The sequence below is a fragment of the Nyctereutes procyonoides genome, unplaced genomic scaffold (assembly GCF_905146905.1).
Source record: "Nyctereutes procyonoides isolate TBG_1078 unplaced genomic scaffold, NYPRO_anot_genome, whole genome shotgun sequence".
Taxonomy (NCBI): Eukaryota; Metazoa; Chordata; class Mammalia; order Carnivora; family Canidae; genus Nyctereutes; species Nyctereutes procyonoides.
The window spans coordinates 21764948-21785416 of record NW_026575030.1 but is presented as its reverse complement, the minus strand read 5'-3'; the positions used below and the strand labels follow the sequence as shown (position 1 = coordinate 21785416).

The following is a 20469-nucleotide window of genomic DNA, read 5'->3' as shown; positions in this document are numbered from 1 at the left end:
ACCTCAAAGGCAGGTTAGTGCTGCCTCTTTCTCCTGTGATACTGGATGACCTCATCTTCAGTCAGTAGGAGAGCTCCCACATGGCCCCATACCTGGAGGAAGTCAGATCCCAATTATGGATCTAGGAGTCTCAGCTTGACATGTGGCCACTGACACAGGAAGAGAGGCCTTACATTGTTTCACAAATGCCTTCTCCAGGTGAGGGGGGAGAGGGTTCTAGCCACAGAGAAGCACACGTGCAAGAGCCCTGTGGCAGGAGAGCACACGGGGAGCCCGAGGACAGGATGGCCCTGAGACCAGAGGGTGGAAGTGAGGGTGAGGATGGGCCAACAGGAGGCCAGGAAGGCACACGGACAGACTGCACAGTTGGAGGCCATGTTAGGGAAGCCTCTCTTTCAGAATGAAAAATGGAAGAAAAAAAAACAACCCACTAAAGGAGAGGCACGGAGGGAAGGCTTTATAACCCAATTTAAGCGGCGTACGTGGGAAGGGAAACAGGCTTAGCAACTACTGGGGATCCTGCCTAACTGCTGCCAGGGCAGGTCTGGACAGGCTCCTTTTCCCTAAATGAGAGGCAACCTCTAGTTTCTACGAGGCCATTCCACTCTCCCTGGGTACCTCCAGTGCCTGCTTCATCCACCTGTTACCACGACAAACCGGTTCTGGACAGAGTCCACCCCACTGCCCTAAAGGCCCTGCTCTCTCTGGACAGGGGGCAGGAGCTACATGCTTTCTCCATCTGTCCTGTCCGCCTTCCCTTTGTTTCACTCCCTCCTTCTTCCCCAAATCTTTACCCACACCTTGTGCTTGGACAGGACAGACTTTTGCATGACCCAGGCCACCCAAACGTTTTATTCCCGTCTCATTTTGCCATGAAGAAAAGGTCACGGAAATTATACTCCTGGCCGGAAGAAGGAGCTGAGGTCCCATCGGTAGTTATTTGACAAGCGGACAGGTGCAGGAGGAAGTAAATATACACCAGCTCCCTTCCCCCAAGCCACCACATCTCTTTGTGCCGTGCTGGTCCGCGATTTAGGACTCCAGGCGGCTGTGTGTTGTCACAGTTGATCGGGTGGGTTGAGGAAAGGGAGGAAGAGGAACAGAGGAGCAGCTGTCCTTCAGTGAGAAAGCCGGAGAAGCTGTGAAAGGCTCACCAGTATTAGCTTGGCATTTTCCACCTTTTCCCTTTCATTCCTGCTAACAGCATTAAGTAGATATATTTCTAATTGGAGAATTACTATTTATTAAATAGTCAGGCACTAAAAAATATGTTTGCCAGAGAAGCCTTCACGGCAGAGAAATTACTATAACCAAATCTCTTAGTGTGAAGAAAAAGGCTTTGTCACACAGATCCCGTTGGTTGTCACAAGGTCCTGGGCACCTGGAGGGGCTCAGTGGTTCGGTGCCTGCCTTCGGCTCAGGTTGTGACCCCAGGGTCCCAGGATCAAGTCTCACATCAGGCTCCCTGCATGGAGCCTGCTTCTCCCTCTGCCTGTGTCTCCTCTCTCTGTCTCTCATGAATAAATAAGTCTTAAAAAAAAAATTATGATGTCCTCTGCAACTGTTATTTAATTTAACTTATTTAAGTAAACTGAAGGTCTGGGTCTATAAACTGAAGGTTTGGGGGTCTAAGGCCAAGGAAGGCTCCATCTCCTACCCTGCATCTGTCCATAGAGCCCCGTTTAGGGACATGTATGGGGAGTTACTAAATTAAGGATTATGAATCAAGAAGATAAAAAATATATATATACGCTTAACTTGCCTCAGGGAGCATGTACATATGAAAAGTGATTACAATTTAAAGATACCAGATTCAGACAAATCCAGAAAATAATCCAGGGCTTCAGGACAATATTAATGGATGAGCTGACGTGGAAAGACCTATCCCCTTACTCGAAACATTTAGACCTGCTAAATAATACAAAATTTTTTCAAAATGTTAATATTGACGTTTAGCAGGGAAATCCCAGGTGCCAGAAATGAAGAAAAAGAATCATTCAACAAACAAGCACGCTTACGAGACTAGGTGGGCCTGGAGCAAGAGCTCATGCCAAAGAGCCTCTGGATGTATCCCGAGTGGATGCAAGGGCTGGGGGCAGGAGTTTAACAGGGATGGATAAGGCACTGGAACAGAGCTCTCTGCACAAAGCTGAGCACACAAAGAGCTGCCCTGCCCCCAAATCAAAGATAAAAATTCCAGCCTGGGAAAGAAGCAAGGAAGCTCCATTCCAGGCCCAGAGCGAGATGAATCACCCATAAAAATTGTAAACTCCAGGCCTAAGCAAGCCAGAATTCACTATTTTTATGGTGAAGGAACCCCTCAACTGAGAAATGAACAGGAAAACTAATCCCATAGAAACCCAGGGGGTCCTGGCAGCGGCAAACATACAACCACCCTGCAAGGACGCAGAAGACAGGCCTGCATGCCTGGGGCTGTGATCCTTGCACGGAAAATCACCTCCGTTGAAGAGGAGCTAATGACAAAGTTACAGACCCCGTAAGAAACAAACTACCATGAAGGAATGTCCACAAATGCAACCAACTAAATGATCTGTAGTTCAAGAAACAGAGAAAAGAGAATGATTTAAAGTACTGCAAAACTAGGATATTGAAGACATTAAAGGGGAGGAAAGAATAGATACCAAAGCCAGAACAGGATATTATTAGAAGGAAAAAAGTCAGAAGGCTCTGGAAAAAAAAAAAAAAAAGTATAAAAAAAATAGAAGTTTGGAAAAGAATCAAATAACAAACAGTGAAATTTAAAACTGAAACTTCAGTATACGGATGAAACAACTGAAGAACAAAATAGTAAACTAGAAGAAATGTCCTATTTATGGAAATTAGTGTTAGAAAATGAAGGGGAGATGAAAAGAGAAAAATGCCTGAAAATTTTCAAGAATAAAGATGTATTCTCAGGCTAAGCAAGCAGACCAGATTCTGAGCAATGTAAATAAAAGTAAAATCAGCCTAGACACACTGAAATGCATATCATTATAGAATATGAAAAGCACAGGAAAATATTAAAAGCCACCAGAGAGAAGGCAAGCCGTTAGACGGACAGCAGACTTCACATTAGCCATAAGACACTCCAGAAGACAACAACATCGTACCATCAAGGTGGTGAAGGAATACTATGTCCCCTTGGAAGAAATACAGGAAGGGTAAGAAAAAACATAAATGACGAAGGATGAAATGTGTTATCCCTCTTGTACAAGTTTTTCATGTCTATTTCCATTTGTGTGCGTGTGGAAAGAACATTTAAGACCTACTCTCTTAACAATTTCCAAGTATACAAGTATACGCTCCAAGTCATCACCGTATTGTACATTACATCTCCAGAACACACTCATCTTATAATTGGAAGTCTGTACCTTTTGACCAACCTTTTCCCCATTTCTCCCACCTCCCAGCCCCCAAGCCCCAGCAACCTAAGTCTACTACTGTGTCTCTGTGAATTTGGCTTTTTTAGATTGCACAAATAAATGTGACACGACATGTGACATATATTTCTTTTTTTTAAAATTTATTTTTTTAGAAAGAGAAAGCACGAGTAAGCACAGGAGGGGGAAGAAGGAGAGAGAGTTTGTTTTTTTTTGTTTTGTATTGTTTTGTTTTGTTTTATTCATGGGAGACACAGATAGAAAGGCAGAGACACAGGCAGAGGGAGAAGCAGGCTCCACGCAGGCAGCCCGATGCGGGACTCGATCCTGGGACTCCAGGACCACACCCTGGGCCAAAGGCAGGTGCCAAACCGCTGAGCCACCCAGGGATCCCAGGAGAGAGAGTCTTAAGCAAACTCCACACATTGAGCCCAATGCGGGATTCAATCCCACCACCCCAAAATCACAACCTGAGTTGAAACCAAGAGTCATATGCTCAAATGACTGCACCACCCAGGCACCCAGAGACGTGGCATGTATTTTAACAATAAGCTACCTCCAGCAGAAGAAAGTATGTTCAGGACCAAAGATAACATGCTGCATTAAATCCTTCAAATCCTGTATCAGTGAACACCACCTGACTTTCCCCCATTACACTCTTCCTGTTACTCAGAATAGCAATTAAACAGTTCTTTATTGGGACTTCATTAAGATAAAAGCTTCTGCACAGCAAAAGAAAGAGTCAGCAAAACCAAAAGACAACCTACAGAATGGGAGAAGATATTTGCAAAAGACACACCAGATAAAGGGCTGGTATCCAAAATCTATAAAGAATTTACCAAACCCAATACCCAAAGAATAAATAATCCAATCAAGAAAATGGTCAGAGGACATGAACAGACATTTCTCCAAAGAAGACTTAGAAATGGCCAACAGACACATGAAAAAATGCTCAACATCACTCGGCATCAGGGAAATACAAATCAAAGCCACAATGAGCTACCACTTCACACCGGTCAGAATGGCTAAAATTAAAAAGTCAGGAAATGACAGATGTTGGTGAGGATGTGGAGAAAGGGGAACCCTGTCTTGCACTGTTGGTGGGAATGCAAGCTGGTGCAGCCACTCTGTCTGGAGGTTCCTTAAAAAGTTGAAAATAGAGCTACCCTGTGTTTCAGCGATTGCACTACTATTTACCCCAAAGATACAAACATAGTGATCTGAGGGGTACCTGCACCCCAAAGTTCAGAGCAGCAATGTCCACAACAGCCAGACTATGGAACGAGCCCAGATGTCAATCAACAGATGAATGAATAAACAAGAAGTGGTGTATATATACACAATGGGATACTCCTCAGCCATCAAAAAACCTGAAATCTTGCATTTGCAATGATATGGATGGAACTAGAGGATATTATGCTAAAGGAAATGTCAACCAGAGAAAGACAATTATCATATGATCTCACTCAGATGTGATTTACGAAACAAAACAGAGGATCATAGGGGAAGAGAGGGAAAATTAAAGCAAGACAAAATCAGAGGGGGAGACAAACTATAAGAGACTCTTAATCACAGGAAACAAACTGAAGGTCCTTGAAGGGGAGGGGGTGGGAGATGGGGTAAGTGGGTGATGGACAGTAAGGAGGGCACGTGATGGGATGAGCACTGGGTGTTATATAAGACTGATGAGTCACTGACCTCTACCTCTGAAACCAATAACACATTACATGTTAATTAATCGAATTTAAATTTTAAAAAGTTACAATGAGAAAAAAAAACAATTCTTTAATCAGATGATTAAATTATGCTATGCCTTTTTTCTTATTATAGCAGCCCTGGTACTCCTTACCAGGTACTACTTTCAGTTCTGGCATTTCTAGCACATTCTAAAGTAAGAAAGGATGAGTCTAGAATTTTGATCCTTTGGCAGAAATATCTGGAGCAGGAGGAGGGACAAACCTCAGGAAGGCCCATGAAAAGCCAGCTCTCTCTTCTCCGAGGGGTCCTGCCCAGGTGGTTAAGCCACTCCTCCTGACCCCATCTTCCCAAAACTCCCTGGGGGTCACAGCTGTTTCCACTCCCATGGGGGGGGGAGAAAAGCCCAAACCAAGATGCCACTGGAGCTTGAGAAGAGCACTGTGACTTCTCCGCACGCTAGCTGAAGGAAAAGAACAGACGAGGATCACAGACCATGTGCCCGGAGCCAGGGATGAAAGGCAGGGAAGTGAAGCGGGTCAGGCGTCACATGAGAGAGTGGTGGCAGCAGCGGCGGCCAAGGCTAGGTACAAGCCCAGCTCCGCCAGACGTCCTCCTCATTCTAGAAAACCTGCAAATCTTGGTTCTTCTTCTTTTTTTTTTTTTTTAAGATTTTATTAATTTATTTTAAAGAAAGAGCACGAGCAGGGGGAGGAGCAGAGAGAAGGAGAAGCAGAGCAGGGCTCCATCTCAAGACCTGAGCTGAAAGCAAGAGTCCAGATGTTCAACCAACTGAACTGCCCAGGTGCCCCCATCCTTGGTCAAATCTTCTAGTTTTTTTAAATGTAGGTAACTAATATGCAATGCCATTAAAATTTAGAAAAGCAAACCAAGCACACACAGGCCGGATCGGACCCAGGAAGAGCCACCTTTCGCCGTTCTCCCCAGGAGCAGTGGGGACCTCCGAGACCTGGGACACCACACCCGCTTGCCACTGCCTGGCCCTGGGGAGGTAAACCCCAGCCTGTCTCACTGAGCCGCAGAGGGACCCCCTGACGTGGCACCCAGCTTGGAGGAGAGATTTGCCTAACTTAGCCCTGATGCTTCCTTCGAAACACCATTCTTCACTAGATTTCCTGTCCCGCGGGTCTTTCTCACTGTGAGGACTGTCACTGTCTACAACTGGGTCTGCCTTCTAGGGCTCAGAGAAGGACTCTGGAAAAGTGGTGGGTGATAGCCTTGAATATTTGGATGCTGAGCTCCCAGAGCCAATCCTTCGTCCTCTCCGGGCTTTCAGTCTAGCATATCTCACAGTCATGGTCCTTGGAGAAATGACTGCGGAGACACACCCTGTCTGTCTGGAGACAGGACTCAATCAGAGGGCAGGGGTGAAAAAGCAGGAGACAGGATCACGATTCTTGATGAACTGAAGAAAGTTTTGGCTAAGATGCTGTTACACCAGGTAAGAAGCAACACTCCAATAATAACTTGGCACCGAGACTCAGCTGAAGGGGCCTTGGAGACAGGACCAGAGTGATAGTGGGACCAGCAGGACCAGTAGCCACCTGTGGCCAGGAGGAAGCGAAACCCAGCAAATGGTGACGCCAGGCCTTTTCACAGTTAAAGAACTTAGAATCACTTTTGTCCTTAAGCCTCTTTCTTATTTTTTTTATTTTCCTACCATTGGGTCAGTTCCCAAACGGTAAGGGAAGATCTAGAGGAGCTTCAAGGAGAATATACAGAGGATCTGGGAAGATTAAGGAGGACATACATGACCACCATAAAAACACCACCGTGTCCCAACCACCCAGCCCAACCCAGGGCTGGATGCTGTTGAGGCTGCTGAAGATGAGCTGAGGAGCTGGGCAGGTTTGTGGGCTTAGAAACAGCGCTCTTCCTCCCTGGTGGTAGCCAAGTGACCCAGGAATCAAAAATGCCACCATAAAGTGAAAGGGCCTGGATCTGAGTCCCCTGCCAAGGGAAGCAGCTCAACCCTCAACAGATTTTATACAAGCAAGATATAAGCTCTGATGGTGCTGAGCCACCGAGATTGGGGGACTGTGACAGTAGCATGGGCCTAACATCGTCCTTAGGCAAAGCACCTTGAGGATGGGCTTGGTTTGGGGACAGGTCTTACCTTCTAACTGGACTCTGGGAAAGCATCTGTGCTGTTGTGTGATTTTGGATGGGGAAAAGCAAGCACTGTGTCACTGGGAATGCAAACTCTGAAAGCAGTTTGTCTGGATTCTTGCCCCAAGGCTGCCCCTTACTAGTTGTGTCATCTCGGATAAGCTGTGTAAAGTGTCGGTTTCCTCATCTGGCAAGGCTCACGGCTACCATTGAGACCTCAAAAGACTGTCATGGGATTCCAATGAGATAATCCATATGGTGCAAGGCATTTCGTACAGTGCCTGACACTTGGTAAGAACCTAAGTCTTGGGAACACCTGGGTGGCTTGGCGGTTGAGTAACTGCCTTTGGCTCAGGGCATGTTTCTGGAGACCCGGGATCGAGTCCCACGTCGGGCTCCCTGCACAGAGCCTGCTTCTCCCTCTGCCTGAGTCTCTGCCTTTGTTTCTCATGAATAAATAAATAAAATCTTTAAAAAAAAGAACCTAAGGCTTAGCTGTTTCTTACCTAGTAACTCTCCTGGGGCCTGATATTCCAAAGCCTGACTAACATTGAATGTAGGGATGAGGAAGAAAGAGTTGGAAGTTACCACTCATTGTCACAAACATTTATGGGAACATTTGCAAGACTGGAAAGAAACCAGCCCTATAGAGGTTGCCTTCGGGAAGCTGGAGGCTATGACCCCCCACACCCCCCAACAAGTACACGATGGCAGAGTCCTGTTCACCAACCCTGCTTCCTCTTCTTCCTGGGCACAGCTAACCTAGTTTCCAGCCTCCTTGTGAGGACTCTGTTGGTTGATAAAACGCAGGAGCCGAAGAGGCAAAGGCCACTAAGTCCTGGCCCCTCAGCTCCTCCTATGAGCCATCATCTGGATGCAATGACCATAAAAACCACATGTGGAAGATGAAGAAGTAGAGGGTGGACAGAGCCTGGGTCCTTGAGCCCCTGCTTGGAAGACAGGTGGCCACTGACCAGGAGCTTCATCTAGATTTAGAGGAACAGGAACTAAACTTCCATCATGACATACTTTTGGATTTGTGTGCTGTGGCAGTTAGATATTCCTGCTCTCTGATAATCTGTCAAATATTTTCTGATTCAAGTACCTGACTTACAGTGGGGGGGGGGGGTCGTACCTTGAAAACACAGGATTTCCATTTCATTTTGTCAAGGTAAGTTGTGTAAATACAAAAACAACCAATAATACGCTTGTCTGCTTGTCCCCAAGGACCTCGGTCACCCTACACAAGGGCAAAGTCTACATTGTCCCGCCCGCCGGCTCCCTCCCGGAACGTCTGGGCGTTCACTTCCTGACAACATAGTCTTAATGTAGAAAACAGTGCTGAGTGTCAGACAGGCAGGAAAACAAATGAGTTCCGATCATCATAGCTCCCTACAGCCTTGCAACGGCTCATGCCCTCACACGTAGCGGTAGGGGGACGGAACTGGGTCATCACCGATCACACTACACACGAAGTCTACTCCCGCCCTGCCCCCAAATACGCCTTCCCCTTCCTGTGGGTGACGTTTTCTTGCTACTCCATTCTCCCGCCCTTAAATACCCAACAGAAGGACTCTTGGTCACTCACCCGATGCACGGATTGGTCTGGTACCTTGGCGCTGTGTAGGAGAAAGGGGAGATGTTCTTGTCTACAAAAGACCCAAACCCCAACCGAAAGTTGCTGGTGAGCTTCCCCATCTCCTCAGCGAGTTTGGTACCCAGGTTCCGGATGTTGTCCAAGTCGTCCTTCATGGACAGGGAGAGGTCCATCAGGTAGTACAAGTCCACGGGATAATCCTCCACCTGTCGAACCTGCAGCTGGAAAGTAGTCTTGTCACCTGTGCCAACAGAGAGGCCATATACAGGAGAGGTCATCCAACTTGCTGGGGGCTGAAGGGATGGATTTCACTTTCAAAGCTAGGCCCCCTTGCCTTTTTTTTTTTTTTTTTTTTTTTTTTAGTGCCTTTTGGCGGAGGTATTTTTTCTGGGAAGTACAGTAACTGAAGGGAACGTGGTGCTGAGGGGGACGTTATAGGTTCTCCTTCCAAATACTTAGCTCAGGTTTTTAAGGGGACTCTTTAACAACTCGTCTCCCCAGTGGTATTCTGATGGGAGTGTACCAAGAGGAGACTGGAGGGGGGGAAATGTAATAGAAAAGAGGGAATAAACAAAAGGAGATATGTGCATGAGTAAGAACTAAGGTGGGAAGAAAGAGGAACAAGGCCGTGAGACACACAGTTACTTAAAATACCCCTTAAAAGGGCAAAAATATTTATGCTTCTGGACACCTGGGTGACTCAGCAGTTGAGCGTCTGCCTTTGGCTCAGGGCGTGACCCTGGGGTCCCAGGATCAAGTCCTGCATCGGGCTCCCTGTGCAAAGCCTGCTTCTCCCTCTGCCTGTGTCTCTGCCTCTCTCTGTGTGTCTCTCACAAATAAATAAAATCTTAAAAAGCAAAAAATTTATGCTTCTGCCACATTTTCTTTTTTTTTCTTTTTTTTTTCACATTTTCTATTCTATTTCACCTTTTTCTATTTCCCTAGTCACTTATGGACAATAGTACTTAGTTCTTGGGCATCCGTGACATTTTGGGATAGCAGAGATATGAATCCTTATCATCAGAAGGTATATGCATAAATACAGGAAGACAGATTCCAAATGTTAGCACCATCAACATGAAGGGGGAAAAAGGAAGAAAGAAAAAAAGAAACACTACGGGGTTTGTCTACCAGCTACAAGAAAGAGAAAATTTAAAAAAAAAGAGAGAAAATAACTTTTGGTTCCACAGGAACAGGGCAGAGGAGAAGGAGGAATGAATTCAGAGGGAAATAAATGAAAAGTCGGTGCTGGGAGGCGTGGCCTTGCAGGGTCACCTCCCAGGGTTTACAGAAAGGCCCAAGTCAGCACAACAACCGGAGGACTCATGCCAGGATGATGATCCTAAATCATTTCACAAGCTCTAAAAACACATCATTTGGAACCAACTTCAAGAAGCAATCACACCAGGCAATTCTATCTGCCGTTGGGCTTGTTCATTTTTCAGAGGCACCAACATGCCCTTAAACTCTCTCTGCCAAGGAGCTGCACCCACATTTGAAATCTGGACACATGCATTGGGTGTTCAGAGGTGCCACGGTGAAGCTGGCTCCCCCACCCCAAGGGTCCTCACCGGGTCTGCTGGCGGCCACCCCCCAGGGAAGCGAACCTGTCCTCCAGCGGACAGCAGGCCTGAACCTGCAGGGGAGGGAGCCCAACCACAGGGGCTCCCTGCCCTCCTCCCACCCCACAGAGGCCCCTTGCATTGACGGGACCACGGAGACCCCAGTGATCAAAGGGCCTCAGTTCAGGTTCCACCTCTGGAGGTGACCCGGGAGCATCCTGAGCCACGCAGCCCGGGTACCCTGCAGCTGATGAAGGCCACGGGCGCTCCGGGCCCTGCTGCCCCGACCAAGGCCAATTATTATGATTATTTGTTGCCTGAGTGACAGCCGGAGCCACTTCCCCAGACTTGTCTCGGCTGCTCCCTCCCGGACACCGCTGCGGGGCGGTCCCTGCGCATAGGAGCCCGCTTTTAAAAACCATCAAAACCTGACTCAAGCACAGGAATGTTGGAGCTTTCTTCCAGAAGGAATTCTGGACTGCCGCGAGGTCGGCCTCTGGTTCCCATCAGGCGGATGGAGCGGTGCGGGCGCTGCGCCCCTCCCAGGCCTGGATGACACATCGGGCAGGCGGGGGAAGGGCAGGAGGGAGGAGAGGCGCAGCCCAGGCCCCATGGGGTGCAGCCTGCAATCCCGCGCTCTGTCCAACCCCCTGACCTCTTCGCCGGGTCGCCTGTGCCCTTCCCCGCTAGTTCCCGCCTACATCTTTTTTTTTTTTAGATTTTTTTAAAATTTTTATTTATGATAGTCACACACACACACAGAGAGAGAGAGAGAGGGAGAGAGAGAGAGAGGCAGAGACACAGGCAGAGGGAGAAGCAGGCTCCATGCACCGGGAGCCCGACGTGGGATTCGATCCCAGGTCTCCAGGATCGCGCCCTGGGTCAAAGGCAGGCGCTAAACCGCTGCGCCACCCAGGGATCCCGACTACATCTTCTTTAATGCAGACCCACTTCTGCCTTTTTGTGGTAGAAGCATCTGGGCACTTCAGGACCAGGGCAGGGCTTGCACCTGTAGAGGGATCTGTGGGAGGGAAGAGGCTGCGAGGCTTGGAGAAAGACAGCTGGGCTGGAACTCTGGTCACCAAGAACTGGGGAGACCTCAGGCTCCTCTAAACTTGCTATTCACACTCTGGATCCAGGAAATGGGAGAATGTTCACTACTACGGGGATCAAAGGAGACAACGTCTGCTAACACCTTTACAGGAAGAGAAAAGCTTCCACCTGGGTGCCTCCAAAAGTCTGTTATTGTTTTATTTAAAGATTTTATTTATTTATTCATGAGAGACACACACACACAGAGAGAGAGAGAGGGAGAGAGAGAGAGAGAGAGAGGCAGCAACACAGGCAGAGGGAGAAGCAGGCTCCATGCACCGGGAGCCTGACGTGGGATTCGATCCCGGGTCTCCAGGATCACGCCCTGAGCTGAAGGCGGCATTAAACCACTGAGCCACCAGGGCTGCCCCCAAAAGTCAGTTATTAGAGCAATTTCCTGTAGGGATAAAAAGGGAGACAGAAAATTCTGCCGGAAACTTGTGTGTAAATGGCTACAGCCTTGGGCATTAAATGTAACTCCACATTTTCCAGATGTGAGGGCAAAAAGGGAAACAAGGTGTGACACACAAGTTTGTATGTGCTCAGCAGGTTTCTACTCTCAAGTGAGAAAGGTCCTGGCATCAAATTCTAAGAGAAATTGATTACTGAAAAAGCACACATACCCCTCCCCGTTCGGGGGCTGCAAACGCAAAAAAAGAAGTATTTTGGGTTTGTTTTTTTTAAGATTTTATTCATTCATGAGAGACACAGAGAGAGACACAGGCAGAGGGAGAAGCAGGCTCCACGCAGGGAGCCTGATGCAGGACTCAATCCTGGGTCTCCAGGACCACGCCCTGGGCCGAAGGCAGGTGCTCACCCGCTGAGCCACCCAGGGATCCCCAAAAAAGAAGTATTTCTCCCAGTTTTCCAAAAAGGGAAGGGTGTAAGAAAGAGGGTAATATCATTTGCATTCAGAATGAGGGGTCAGTTCACTGTGACCTCAATTATATCTGATTTTATTTTTTAAAATATTTTATTAACACAAATTTAAAAAAGATTGTATTTATTTATCCATGAGAGACACAGAGAGAGAGGCAGAGACACAGGCAGAGGGAGAAGCAGGCTCCATGCAGGGAGCCCGATGCGGGACTCGATACTGGACCCTGGGATCATGCCCTGAGCCAAAGGCAGACACTCAACCACTGAGCCACCCAGTCACCCAGGCGTCCCAACTTCTTGTGTTTTTAAGACTGATTTTTGTTCAAATGTTCAGACACAGCAGTATTCCATCCACTAAAGACTCTTGCCACCCTTCAATAAATATAAGTAGTTTCTGATTCCTCAGAATTACCCTTCTGTGCCGAAAATTAACAGAAAGAAGGGACATGTTAAAATCGGCTACATTACAAACAGGACCTCCGCTGAGTGAGGAATTAGGGTCCAGGTGCACACCTTCTGACTGTCATCTAGCTCTTCTGTTTACTGTAGCAGAAGGTAAACCAGTATCCCAGAATTAAATCCAGACCTAGAACCAAAGAATTGGCTCCCTGGCCTAGGACAAGGCTGGTGTGCCGTAACGCACCCTACTCCTTACTCCAGAATTCAGACTCTTGACAGATGGAACCAAGGAAGGAACTGTGGGAAGACATGGTTGACCTCCATCAGTGTCTGCCCTCAAGCATTAGGCCTTGGCATTCCTAGTTTCCTTGAAAATAACCCTGTCTTGGGGCAGCCCCAGTGGCCCAGCAGCTTAGGGCCTCCTTCAGCCCAGGGCATGGTCCTGGAGACCCGGGATCGAGTCCCATGTTGGGCTCCCTGCATGGAGCCTGCTTCTCCCTCTGCCTGTGTCTCTGCCTCTCTCTCCCCCTCTGTGTCTCTCATGAATAAATAAATAAAATCTTAAGAAAAAAGAAAAGAACCCTGTCTTACTCCATTTGGGCTATTCTAACAAGTACCACAGACTGCGTGGGACTTTTAAGCAATAGAAATGCCTCTCGCACAGTCCTGAAGGCTCCAAGTAAGTCTAAGATCAAGATCCATGGTTGATTTCTGGTAAGAACCCTCTTCTGGGTTGTAGACTGCCAGCTTCTTGCTGTGTCCTCACACAGCAGGAGGGACAAGGGAGCCCTCTGGGGTCTTTTTTTTTTAATTCATAGCACTAATCCATTCATGAGGGCTCTACCCTCATGACCTCTTCACCTCCCAAAGACCCCACACCTGCTGATACCATCACACTGGGGGTTAGGATTTCACTTTACACATGTTGGGGGGAAGGCACAAGCATCCTATGCATAGCCAACCTCTTCTCCATCCACCATCAAGTCTTTCTTAGACTTCTTAATAAGGTATGTGCTTCTTATCAGTTTGGGTGGCAGATGCAATACCTAAGTCAGGTAACTGGCTTTCTCCAAAGGAAGCTTGGAGGACGGGTGGAGCAGCACAGGCAAAGGCTGGCAGGAAACCCATCTCAAAAGCAACCAATCACCTAGGTTAGTTAATAGCGCTGTACCAATGTCAACTGCCTGGTTTCAATAATATACTTTGGTTATATGACATTATCAGCGAAAGCTGGGAAGGGTATATAAGAACACTATGGGGACGCCTGGGTGGCTCAGCAGTTGAGCATCTGCCTTTGGCCCAGGGCGTGATGCCGGGGTCCTGGGATCGAGTCCCGCATCAGGCTCCCCTGGGGGAGCCTGCTTCTCCCTCTGCCTGTGTCTCTGCCTCTCCCTCTGTGTCTCTCATGAATAAATAAATAAATCTTAAAACCAAAAACAGAACACTATTACCTTTGCAACTTCTTGTGAGCCTACAATTATTTCAAAATAAAATGCTTCAATATGAAAAAAAACGAAACAACTACCCAATGGGCTCAAGGAAAATTAATGACAAGTAAACCTTTTAACTGCCCCCAGTGCTTCAGAACCACCACTAGCCTTTTATTTACCATTTCAATAAGCTTTATTCTAAAGTTTATATCCTTTGTTGAGAATTTTTTTAGATTGTTTTCCTGACATACAGTTTCCAGGATTGGAAACAAAATGGAAAACATGATCCTGTGTTTACACAAAATCCTACTTAGAGTTTGGCAGTTCCTCAAAAAGTTAAACATAGAATTACCATATGACCCAGCAATTCTACTCCTACTAGTTATATACTCAAGATTATTGAAAACACATGTCCACACAAAAACTTGCGCATGAATGTTCCCAGTAGCATTAGTCATGATTGCCCCAAAGTGAAAACAGCCCCAATACTCATCAGCAAAAATGTGGCATGTCTGTACATATACAAAGGAATATTATTTGGTCATAAAAAGGAAGGAAGTCTTGATAAATCTACAACATCAATGAATCCTGAAGATATTTTGCAAACTAAAAGAAGCCAGACATAAAAAGCCACATACCTTTGATTTATATAAAATGTCGAGAATAAGCACAACCACACAAATAGAAAGTAGATTAGTGGTTGCCTAAGGTGGAATGTGACCAGGAGGGAAAAGATAAGGAGTGACTGTTAATGCATACCAGGTTTCTTTTCGAGGTGAGGAAAAGGTTCTGGAATGAGACAATGGTGATGGTTGCACAATGCTGCAAATATACTACAAACCACTGAATTATGTACTTTAAAATGATGACTTGGGGCGCCTGGCTGGCTCAGTCAGAAGAGCATGTAACTCGATTTCAGGGTAATGAGTTTGAGCCCTACATTGGGTGTAGAGATCACTAAAAAATTAACTTTAAAAAATTTAAAAATAAGATTATTTTTAAAAATAAATTAAATAAATAAATAAATAAATAAATAAAATAAATAAAATAAAAATAAAATGGTGATTTCTTTTTTTTTTAATTTTTATTTATTTATGATAGTCACACACACAGAGAGAGAGAGAGAGAGGGGGGGGGCAGAGACATAGGCAGAGGGAGAAGCAGGCTCCATGCATCAGGAGCCCAACGTGGGATTCGATCCCGGGTCTCCAGGATCGCGCCCTGGGTCAAAGGCAGGTGCCAAACCACTGCGCCACCCAGGGATCCCAAAATGGTGATTTCTATGGCATGTGAATCACATCTTAATTACATTAAAAAAAAAAAAAAAGAAAGAAAGAAAGCAAAAATAAAAAGATCCACAGAGAGGAAAAGTTTTCTTTTTTCTTTTTTCCCCTAGGCTTACCTGGAACAGTAACTTTGCTTTCCTGAAGTATCACTCATAGTATGCTAAGGCTTGTCTTTGATTAGTCTAGTCTAAGGCTGGCGAAGTGTTACACTTCACTCAACAAATATGTATTATGAGGTATAGGGGAGCAGGGCAAGGGAGGAGACCAAAAAAAAAAAAAAAGCATTTCTAAAAATAAAAAATGGAAAAACCTACCACTAGATCTGAAAGCCTTCTGCAGAGTCAGGGGTGTGATTACCTTGAGGTTAACTACGCACTTGGTAAATTGAATGTTGCTAACTGCAACATAAAATTCTCTTCTTCCCCCAAATAAATAAATAGCTGGGGTTTGCCTCTTTAAAAACAATTAAAATTCTTAAGGTTTTAAGAGGCTTTATTGGCTTCAGGCGTTTCTATATTTGAGAAACATATTTGCAAGGTTCTGGACCTTTCGGAATTCATATTTTCATCAGATCTCCTCTAAGTGCTCATATCTACAGACAAACATACTCACAGCTTAGGTGTATTTGAACTGGGCAGCCAACCCCTCCATCACCTTGACCTCCCAGAAATGGGCTCTCCATCAGCACGCCTTCCACACAACCAGAGAGCTCACACACACCACCCATGTCATGATTTTGTATAAAAATAGGATCAGGCTTTCCATTTTATTTCCAATATCAGAAACTGTGTCATAATGCTTAACAGGACATGTGACTATGCCCTGACTTATAAAATTAGCAACCTCAACTAATTCCAGCACTAATCCCTGGCAATCCAGTGTTTGTGCCTCTCTCTGTCCATCAGAGCCACTAACACCCTTTTTTTGTTTCTTATTTCCAAGGCAATTCAATAAGCAAAATAAAACATTGCTTTTTTTTTTTAAGATTTATTTATTTACTTATGATAGACCTAGAGAGAGAGAGAGAGAGAGAGGCAGAGACACAGGAGGAGGGAGAAGCAGGTTCCATGCCAGGAGCCCGACGTGGGACTCGATCCCGGGACTCGATCCCGGGACTCCAGGATCACGCCCCGGGCCAAAGGCAGGCGCTAAACCGCTGAGCCACCCAGGGATCCCTAAAACATTGCTTATATATGTGATGACTCAGAGCACAACCACAAGCATATCAAAATAAGACTGATTTCTTTCTTCCTTAATTGAGCTTACATTGAGCTTTATGCATAAATCAGTATTGTGCATAAATGCAATGCCAAGAAAACTGCCCAAGGAGGCTACCTTCACTTGATTCACTTCTTTAACTCCTCGCTGTTTAAAAAGCCAGGTGGCAAATCAAATCAAAGAATGGCCTCAGAGTCATACCTTCATTGTGATTTTAAGTAGAATTAAAATTGTTAAAAAAAAAAAAACAAACTGTGGCATCTCTGGCTTTGTGTGACCTTCAACTCTTTCCTAAACTAACTCTACCCTAAAGAATAAGGATTTGCCACCATGAAGGTATATATTTCTTAGAAAACCAGAGGCTCTGAAAACAATTCTAAATGAGGAGTTCCAAAAGTATTAGTTAAAAACCTCCTCTGATGATGACCTGAAACTATAAACTTGCTTGACAGTGTGAATTTTGGTCTTTGTTAATTATTAAGTGATGTCAGTGCATGATTATAAACACACCTTAAGTATATGAAAATTATGAACATGAGAATAGAGACAGAGTCTAGTAGAAATGAAAAATAATATTGCATTAAAGTGGATGAGGGGCGCTGGGGTAGCTCAGGTGGTTAAGCATCTGCCTTCAATTGGGGTCATGACCCCAGGGTCCTGGGATCAAGCCCTGCATCAGGCTTCCTGGAGCTGGGTGGGGAGCTTCTCCCTCTCCCTCTGCCTGTTGGCTCCCCTGCTTGTGCCCTCTCTCTCTGTCAAATAAATAAATAAAATCTCTTGCTTGTGGCCTCTCTCTCTGTCAAATAAATAAATAAAATCTTTTTTTAAAAAGTGGATGATTTCTGAAGAATTTCCTTTTAAGTTACTGTTTTACTGTGATTAAGAGAGAAGATACATCATTCACATTAATTGATAGCTACTCTTATCCCACACAATGTTCAAATAATCTTAACATTCTGCACAACTCCTACATCCCCTTCTCCGTCACAGCCCTGGTCCTGAGCCTGTCTTCACGCATGGAGAGGAGTTACCTCGACCCAGAGGACACCACCACCTAGCTGCCCACACAGAGGCTCAGCTGACTCTTCCCTACTCAGGCACAGGCCTTTGCAAGGGCTCCCTTCCTTCCTTCTCTCTCTCAGCATGGTATCTCACCAAACAAAAAGGCTAAGTGTCCCTTACAGTCAATGGCTCTGGCTCATAAAACTCGACTAATCCCCACATTAATCCCCAGCAACCTAGTAGCTTGTGACTCTCTCTCTCTAGCAGAGCTGCGTACATCCTCCTTTCATTTCTTATTCCCAAAACAACTCAATAGGCAGATTAAACATTTTTAAATATACGATGACACCAACAACCAGCATTACTAAGTGCTTGTGATGGTGGCACGGAGCTAAATCCATCTCTGAGACACAGAGAATCGCTATTCAAACCTAGATCTAGCTGACTCCAGAATCTGCATCTTTGGCTGCTACTCTTTGAAAAGAACGGAAATTTTGACTTTTTAAAGTGTTATTTATACAAAAAGCCTCATTTAAGCCTCTGAACATGGCTGTGAGGAATGAAGGTGACAAAGACCTGGAGAGCTAAGAGTGGGGTAGCCTGCTCGGGTCCTCCAAGCTCAGCCCAGAGTTAGAGCTGGAACCCAGGATGGCTAGCCACATCCATGATCCTGCCACCAGCTCCAAGTGGCCCTGAAGTCTAAAGCAAACCATCTGGAAGCAGTGATTGCCAATGGTTTCTTAGGCAATGAGATAGAATAAAAGGCTAAAAAATCAAAGGAATTTGAAAATAAGCTACCTTCTCTCAAAATGTGATATTTTCTAATTTGAACCTATGCATATCCACTTTTTGACAACACAACAATTCTAAAATGTAGAATATTATATTTTAAAAAGGGATGAACTAGAAAAAAAACCATGAGTTTTCTAAACACAAAGATCTGGGACTGAATCGGAGTAACCATTTCTAACTGGTAGACCTTGAGCCGGTTGCTCCTCATGTGGACGATGGTATTAGCTACCTTAGAGTGGGCTAGTATTTAGCCTAAAATCTGTACACAAAATCTGTTTCCTCATACCACAATCCATCCTAGGGCTTGCAGAGGTTCTAGGGTCATAGAACAAAATACCTCTACTCTAAAAGTTTGTCCCTTCAGCATGCCGTGGACTCAAATGGAATTTGCTGACAAGAAAAAATACATTTTCCTGAAAGCAGCACTTTCCTGAGAAACTTGTATTAACTAGGGAGTAAACCTACCAGTATCCTCCCATAAACTGCAATCACATTACTTATAATAGCCAAAAAGTGGAAACACCGATGGATGAACGGACATTCAAAATGCAGTATACACATACAATGAAGTTTAATCCAGCCTTAAAAAGGAAGCAAATTCTGACATATGCTACAACGTGAATGAACCTTGAAGACATGCTCTGAGTAAAATAAGCCTGACACAAAAGTAAAAGTACTGTATGGGCTCACGTATATGGGGCATGGAGAGTAGTCGAACTCCTCAAGCCAGAAAGAATGGTTGCTGCCAGAGTGAAGGTGGGAGTGGAATCAAGAACTAGCATCTAGGAACACCCGGATGGTTCAGTTGGTTAAGTCTAGGACTCTTGACTTCAGCCCAGGTCCTGATCTCAGGGTCATGGGGTTCCTTTTCAGCAGGGAGTCTGCTTCTCTCCCTCTCTCTCCCTCTGCCCCTCCTCCCTGCTCTGCAGAGCACATGTGCACACACTCTCTCTCAAGTAAATAAATAAATCTTTAGAGAGAAAAAAAAAAAAGAATGTGTGTTTAATGGGCACAGAGTTTCAGGCTGAGATAATGAAAAAGTTTTGGAGAGGGACGGTGGTGATAGACATGGTGAATGTATCTCATGCTGCTGAACTACATACTTTAAAATGGTTAAAACTGGGACGCCTGGGTGGCTCAGTGGTTGAGCATCTGCCTTCAGCTCAGGGCATGATCCCAGAGTCCCAGGATCGAGTCCCACATCAGGATCCCTGCATGGATCCTGCTTCTCCTCCCTCTACCTATGTCTCTGCCTCTCTCTGTATCTTGTGAATAAATAAATAAAATCTTAAAAAAATAAAATAAAATGGTTAAAATGCTAAATTTTATGTTACACATATTTTACCTCGATTAAACAAATAGCAAAGATACCTATCTGTCCACGGGAGCCTTGTACTCTGCCTCCTGGGGCCTGGGCCAAGCTCTGCCATTTCCCTGCACTGGCTCACCTTGGCACAACCAACGTGTCCCATCCCCAGGGCACTCACCCGGCCGCAGGTTCAGGGCGATCTTCTGTGGCGTCATTTGAATGACATCTGAGCTGGCGGGACTGGAGCCCTTGCTGCTGAGAGGCAGGCTCCGCAGGACCTGGGTGCTGCTGGCCGGGCTCTCAAACTCATCTCCGCAGCCGTTTTTGACCAGGTTTGCCTTCAAGTCACACCGAGAGGTGACAGAGCGCAGGCTGCCAAAGTCCTAGGTGCAGAAACACAGGCAGAGAGCAGAAAAGTGCTCAGGGTGTCTTCCCAGACCTGAGGTGTCACGTCATAGTGCATCAGCATCTGGTGCACCTGCCACATTCCACGCTCCATTTTCATCATCCAAATGTGGGGAGTGACTAACACTGACCCCAAATGCCTCACCAAGGATTACAAGGGTTAATTAAGGTGTTGGGCCTGAAAGTACTTTGTAAACTGTAAATGCAGAATAAAAATGTTTGGTTTTGGGACGCCCGGGTGGCTCAGTGGTTAGGCATCTGCCTTTAGCCTAGGGTCTGATCCTAGAGTCCCC

At 45.7% G+C, this 20469-nt stretch overlaps 1 protein-coding gene across 2 annotated transcripts in view; it reads right to left on the bottom strand.

Annotated features, from left to right (window-relative positions):
• Window positions 1-20469, bottom strand: part of ITGB5 (integrin subunit beta 5) — a 110205-nt gene that overhangs the window by 70434 nt on the left and 19302 nt on the right. For both annotated transcript variants that reach the window (XM_055315950.1, XM_055315949.1), the window contains exons 3-4: window positions 19950-20154; window positions 8794-9043 (exon numbers count right to left, since the gene is read on the bottom strand). In XM_055315950.1, coding sequence (XP_055171925.1) covers window positions 8794-9043; window positions 19950-20154 — 455 coding nt within the window. The remainder of the gene's footprint in view (window positions 1-8793; window positions 9044-19949; window positions 20155-20469) is intronic.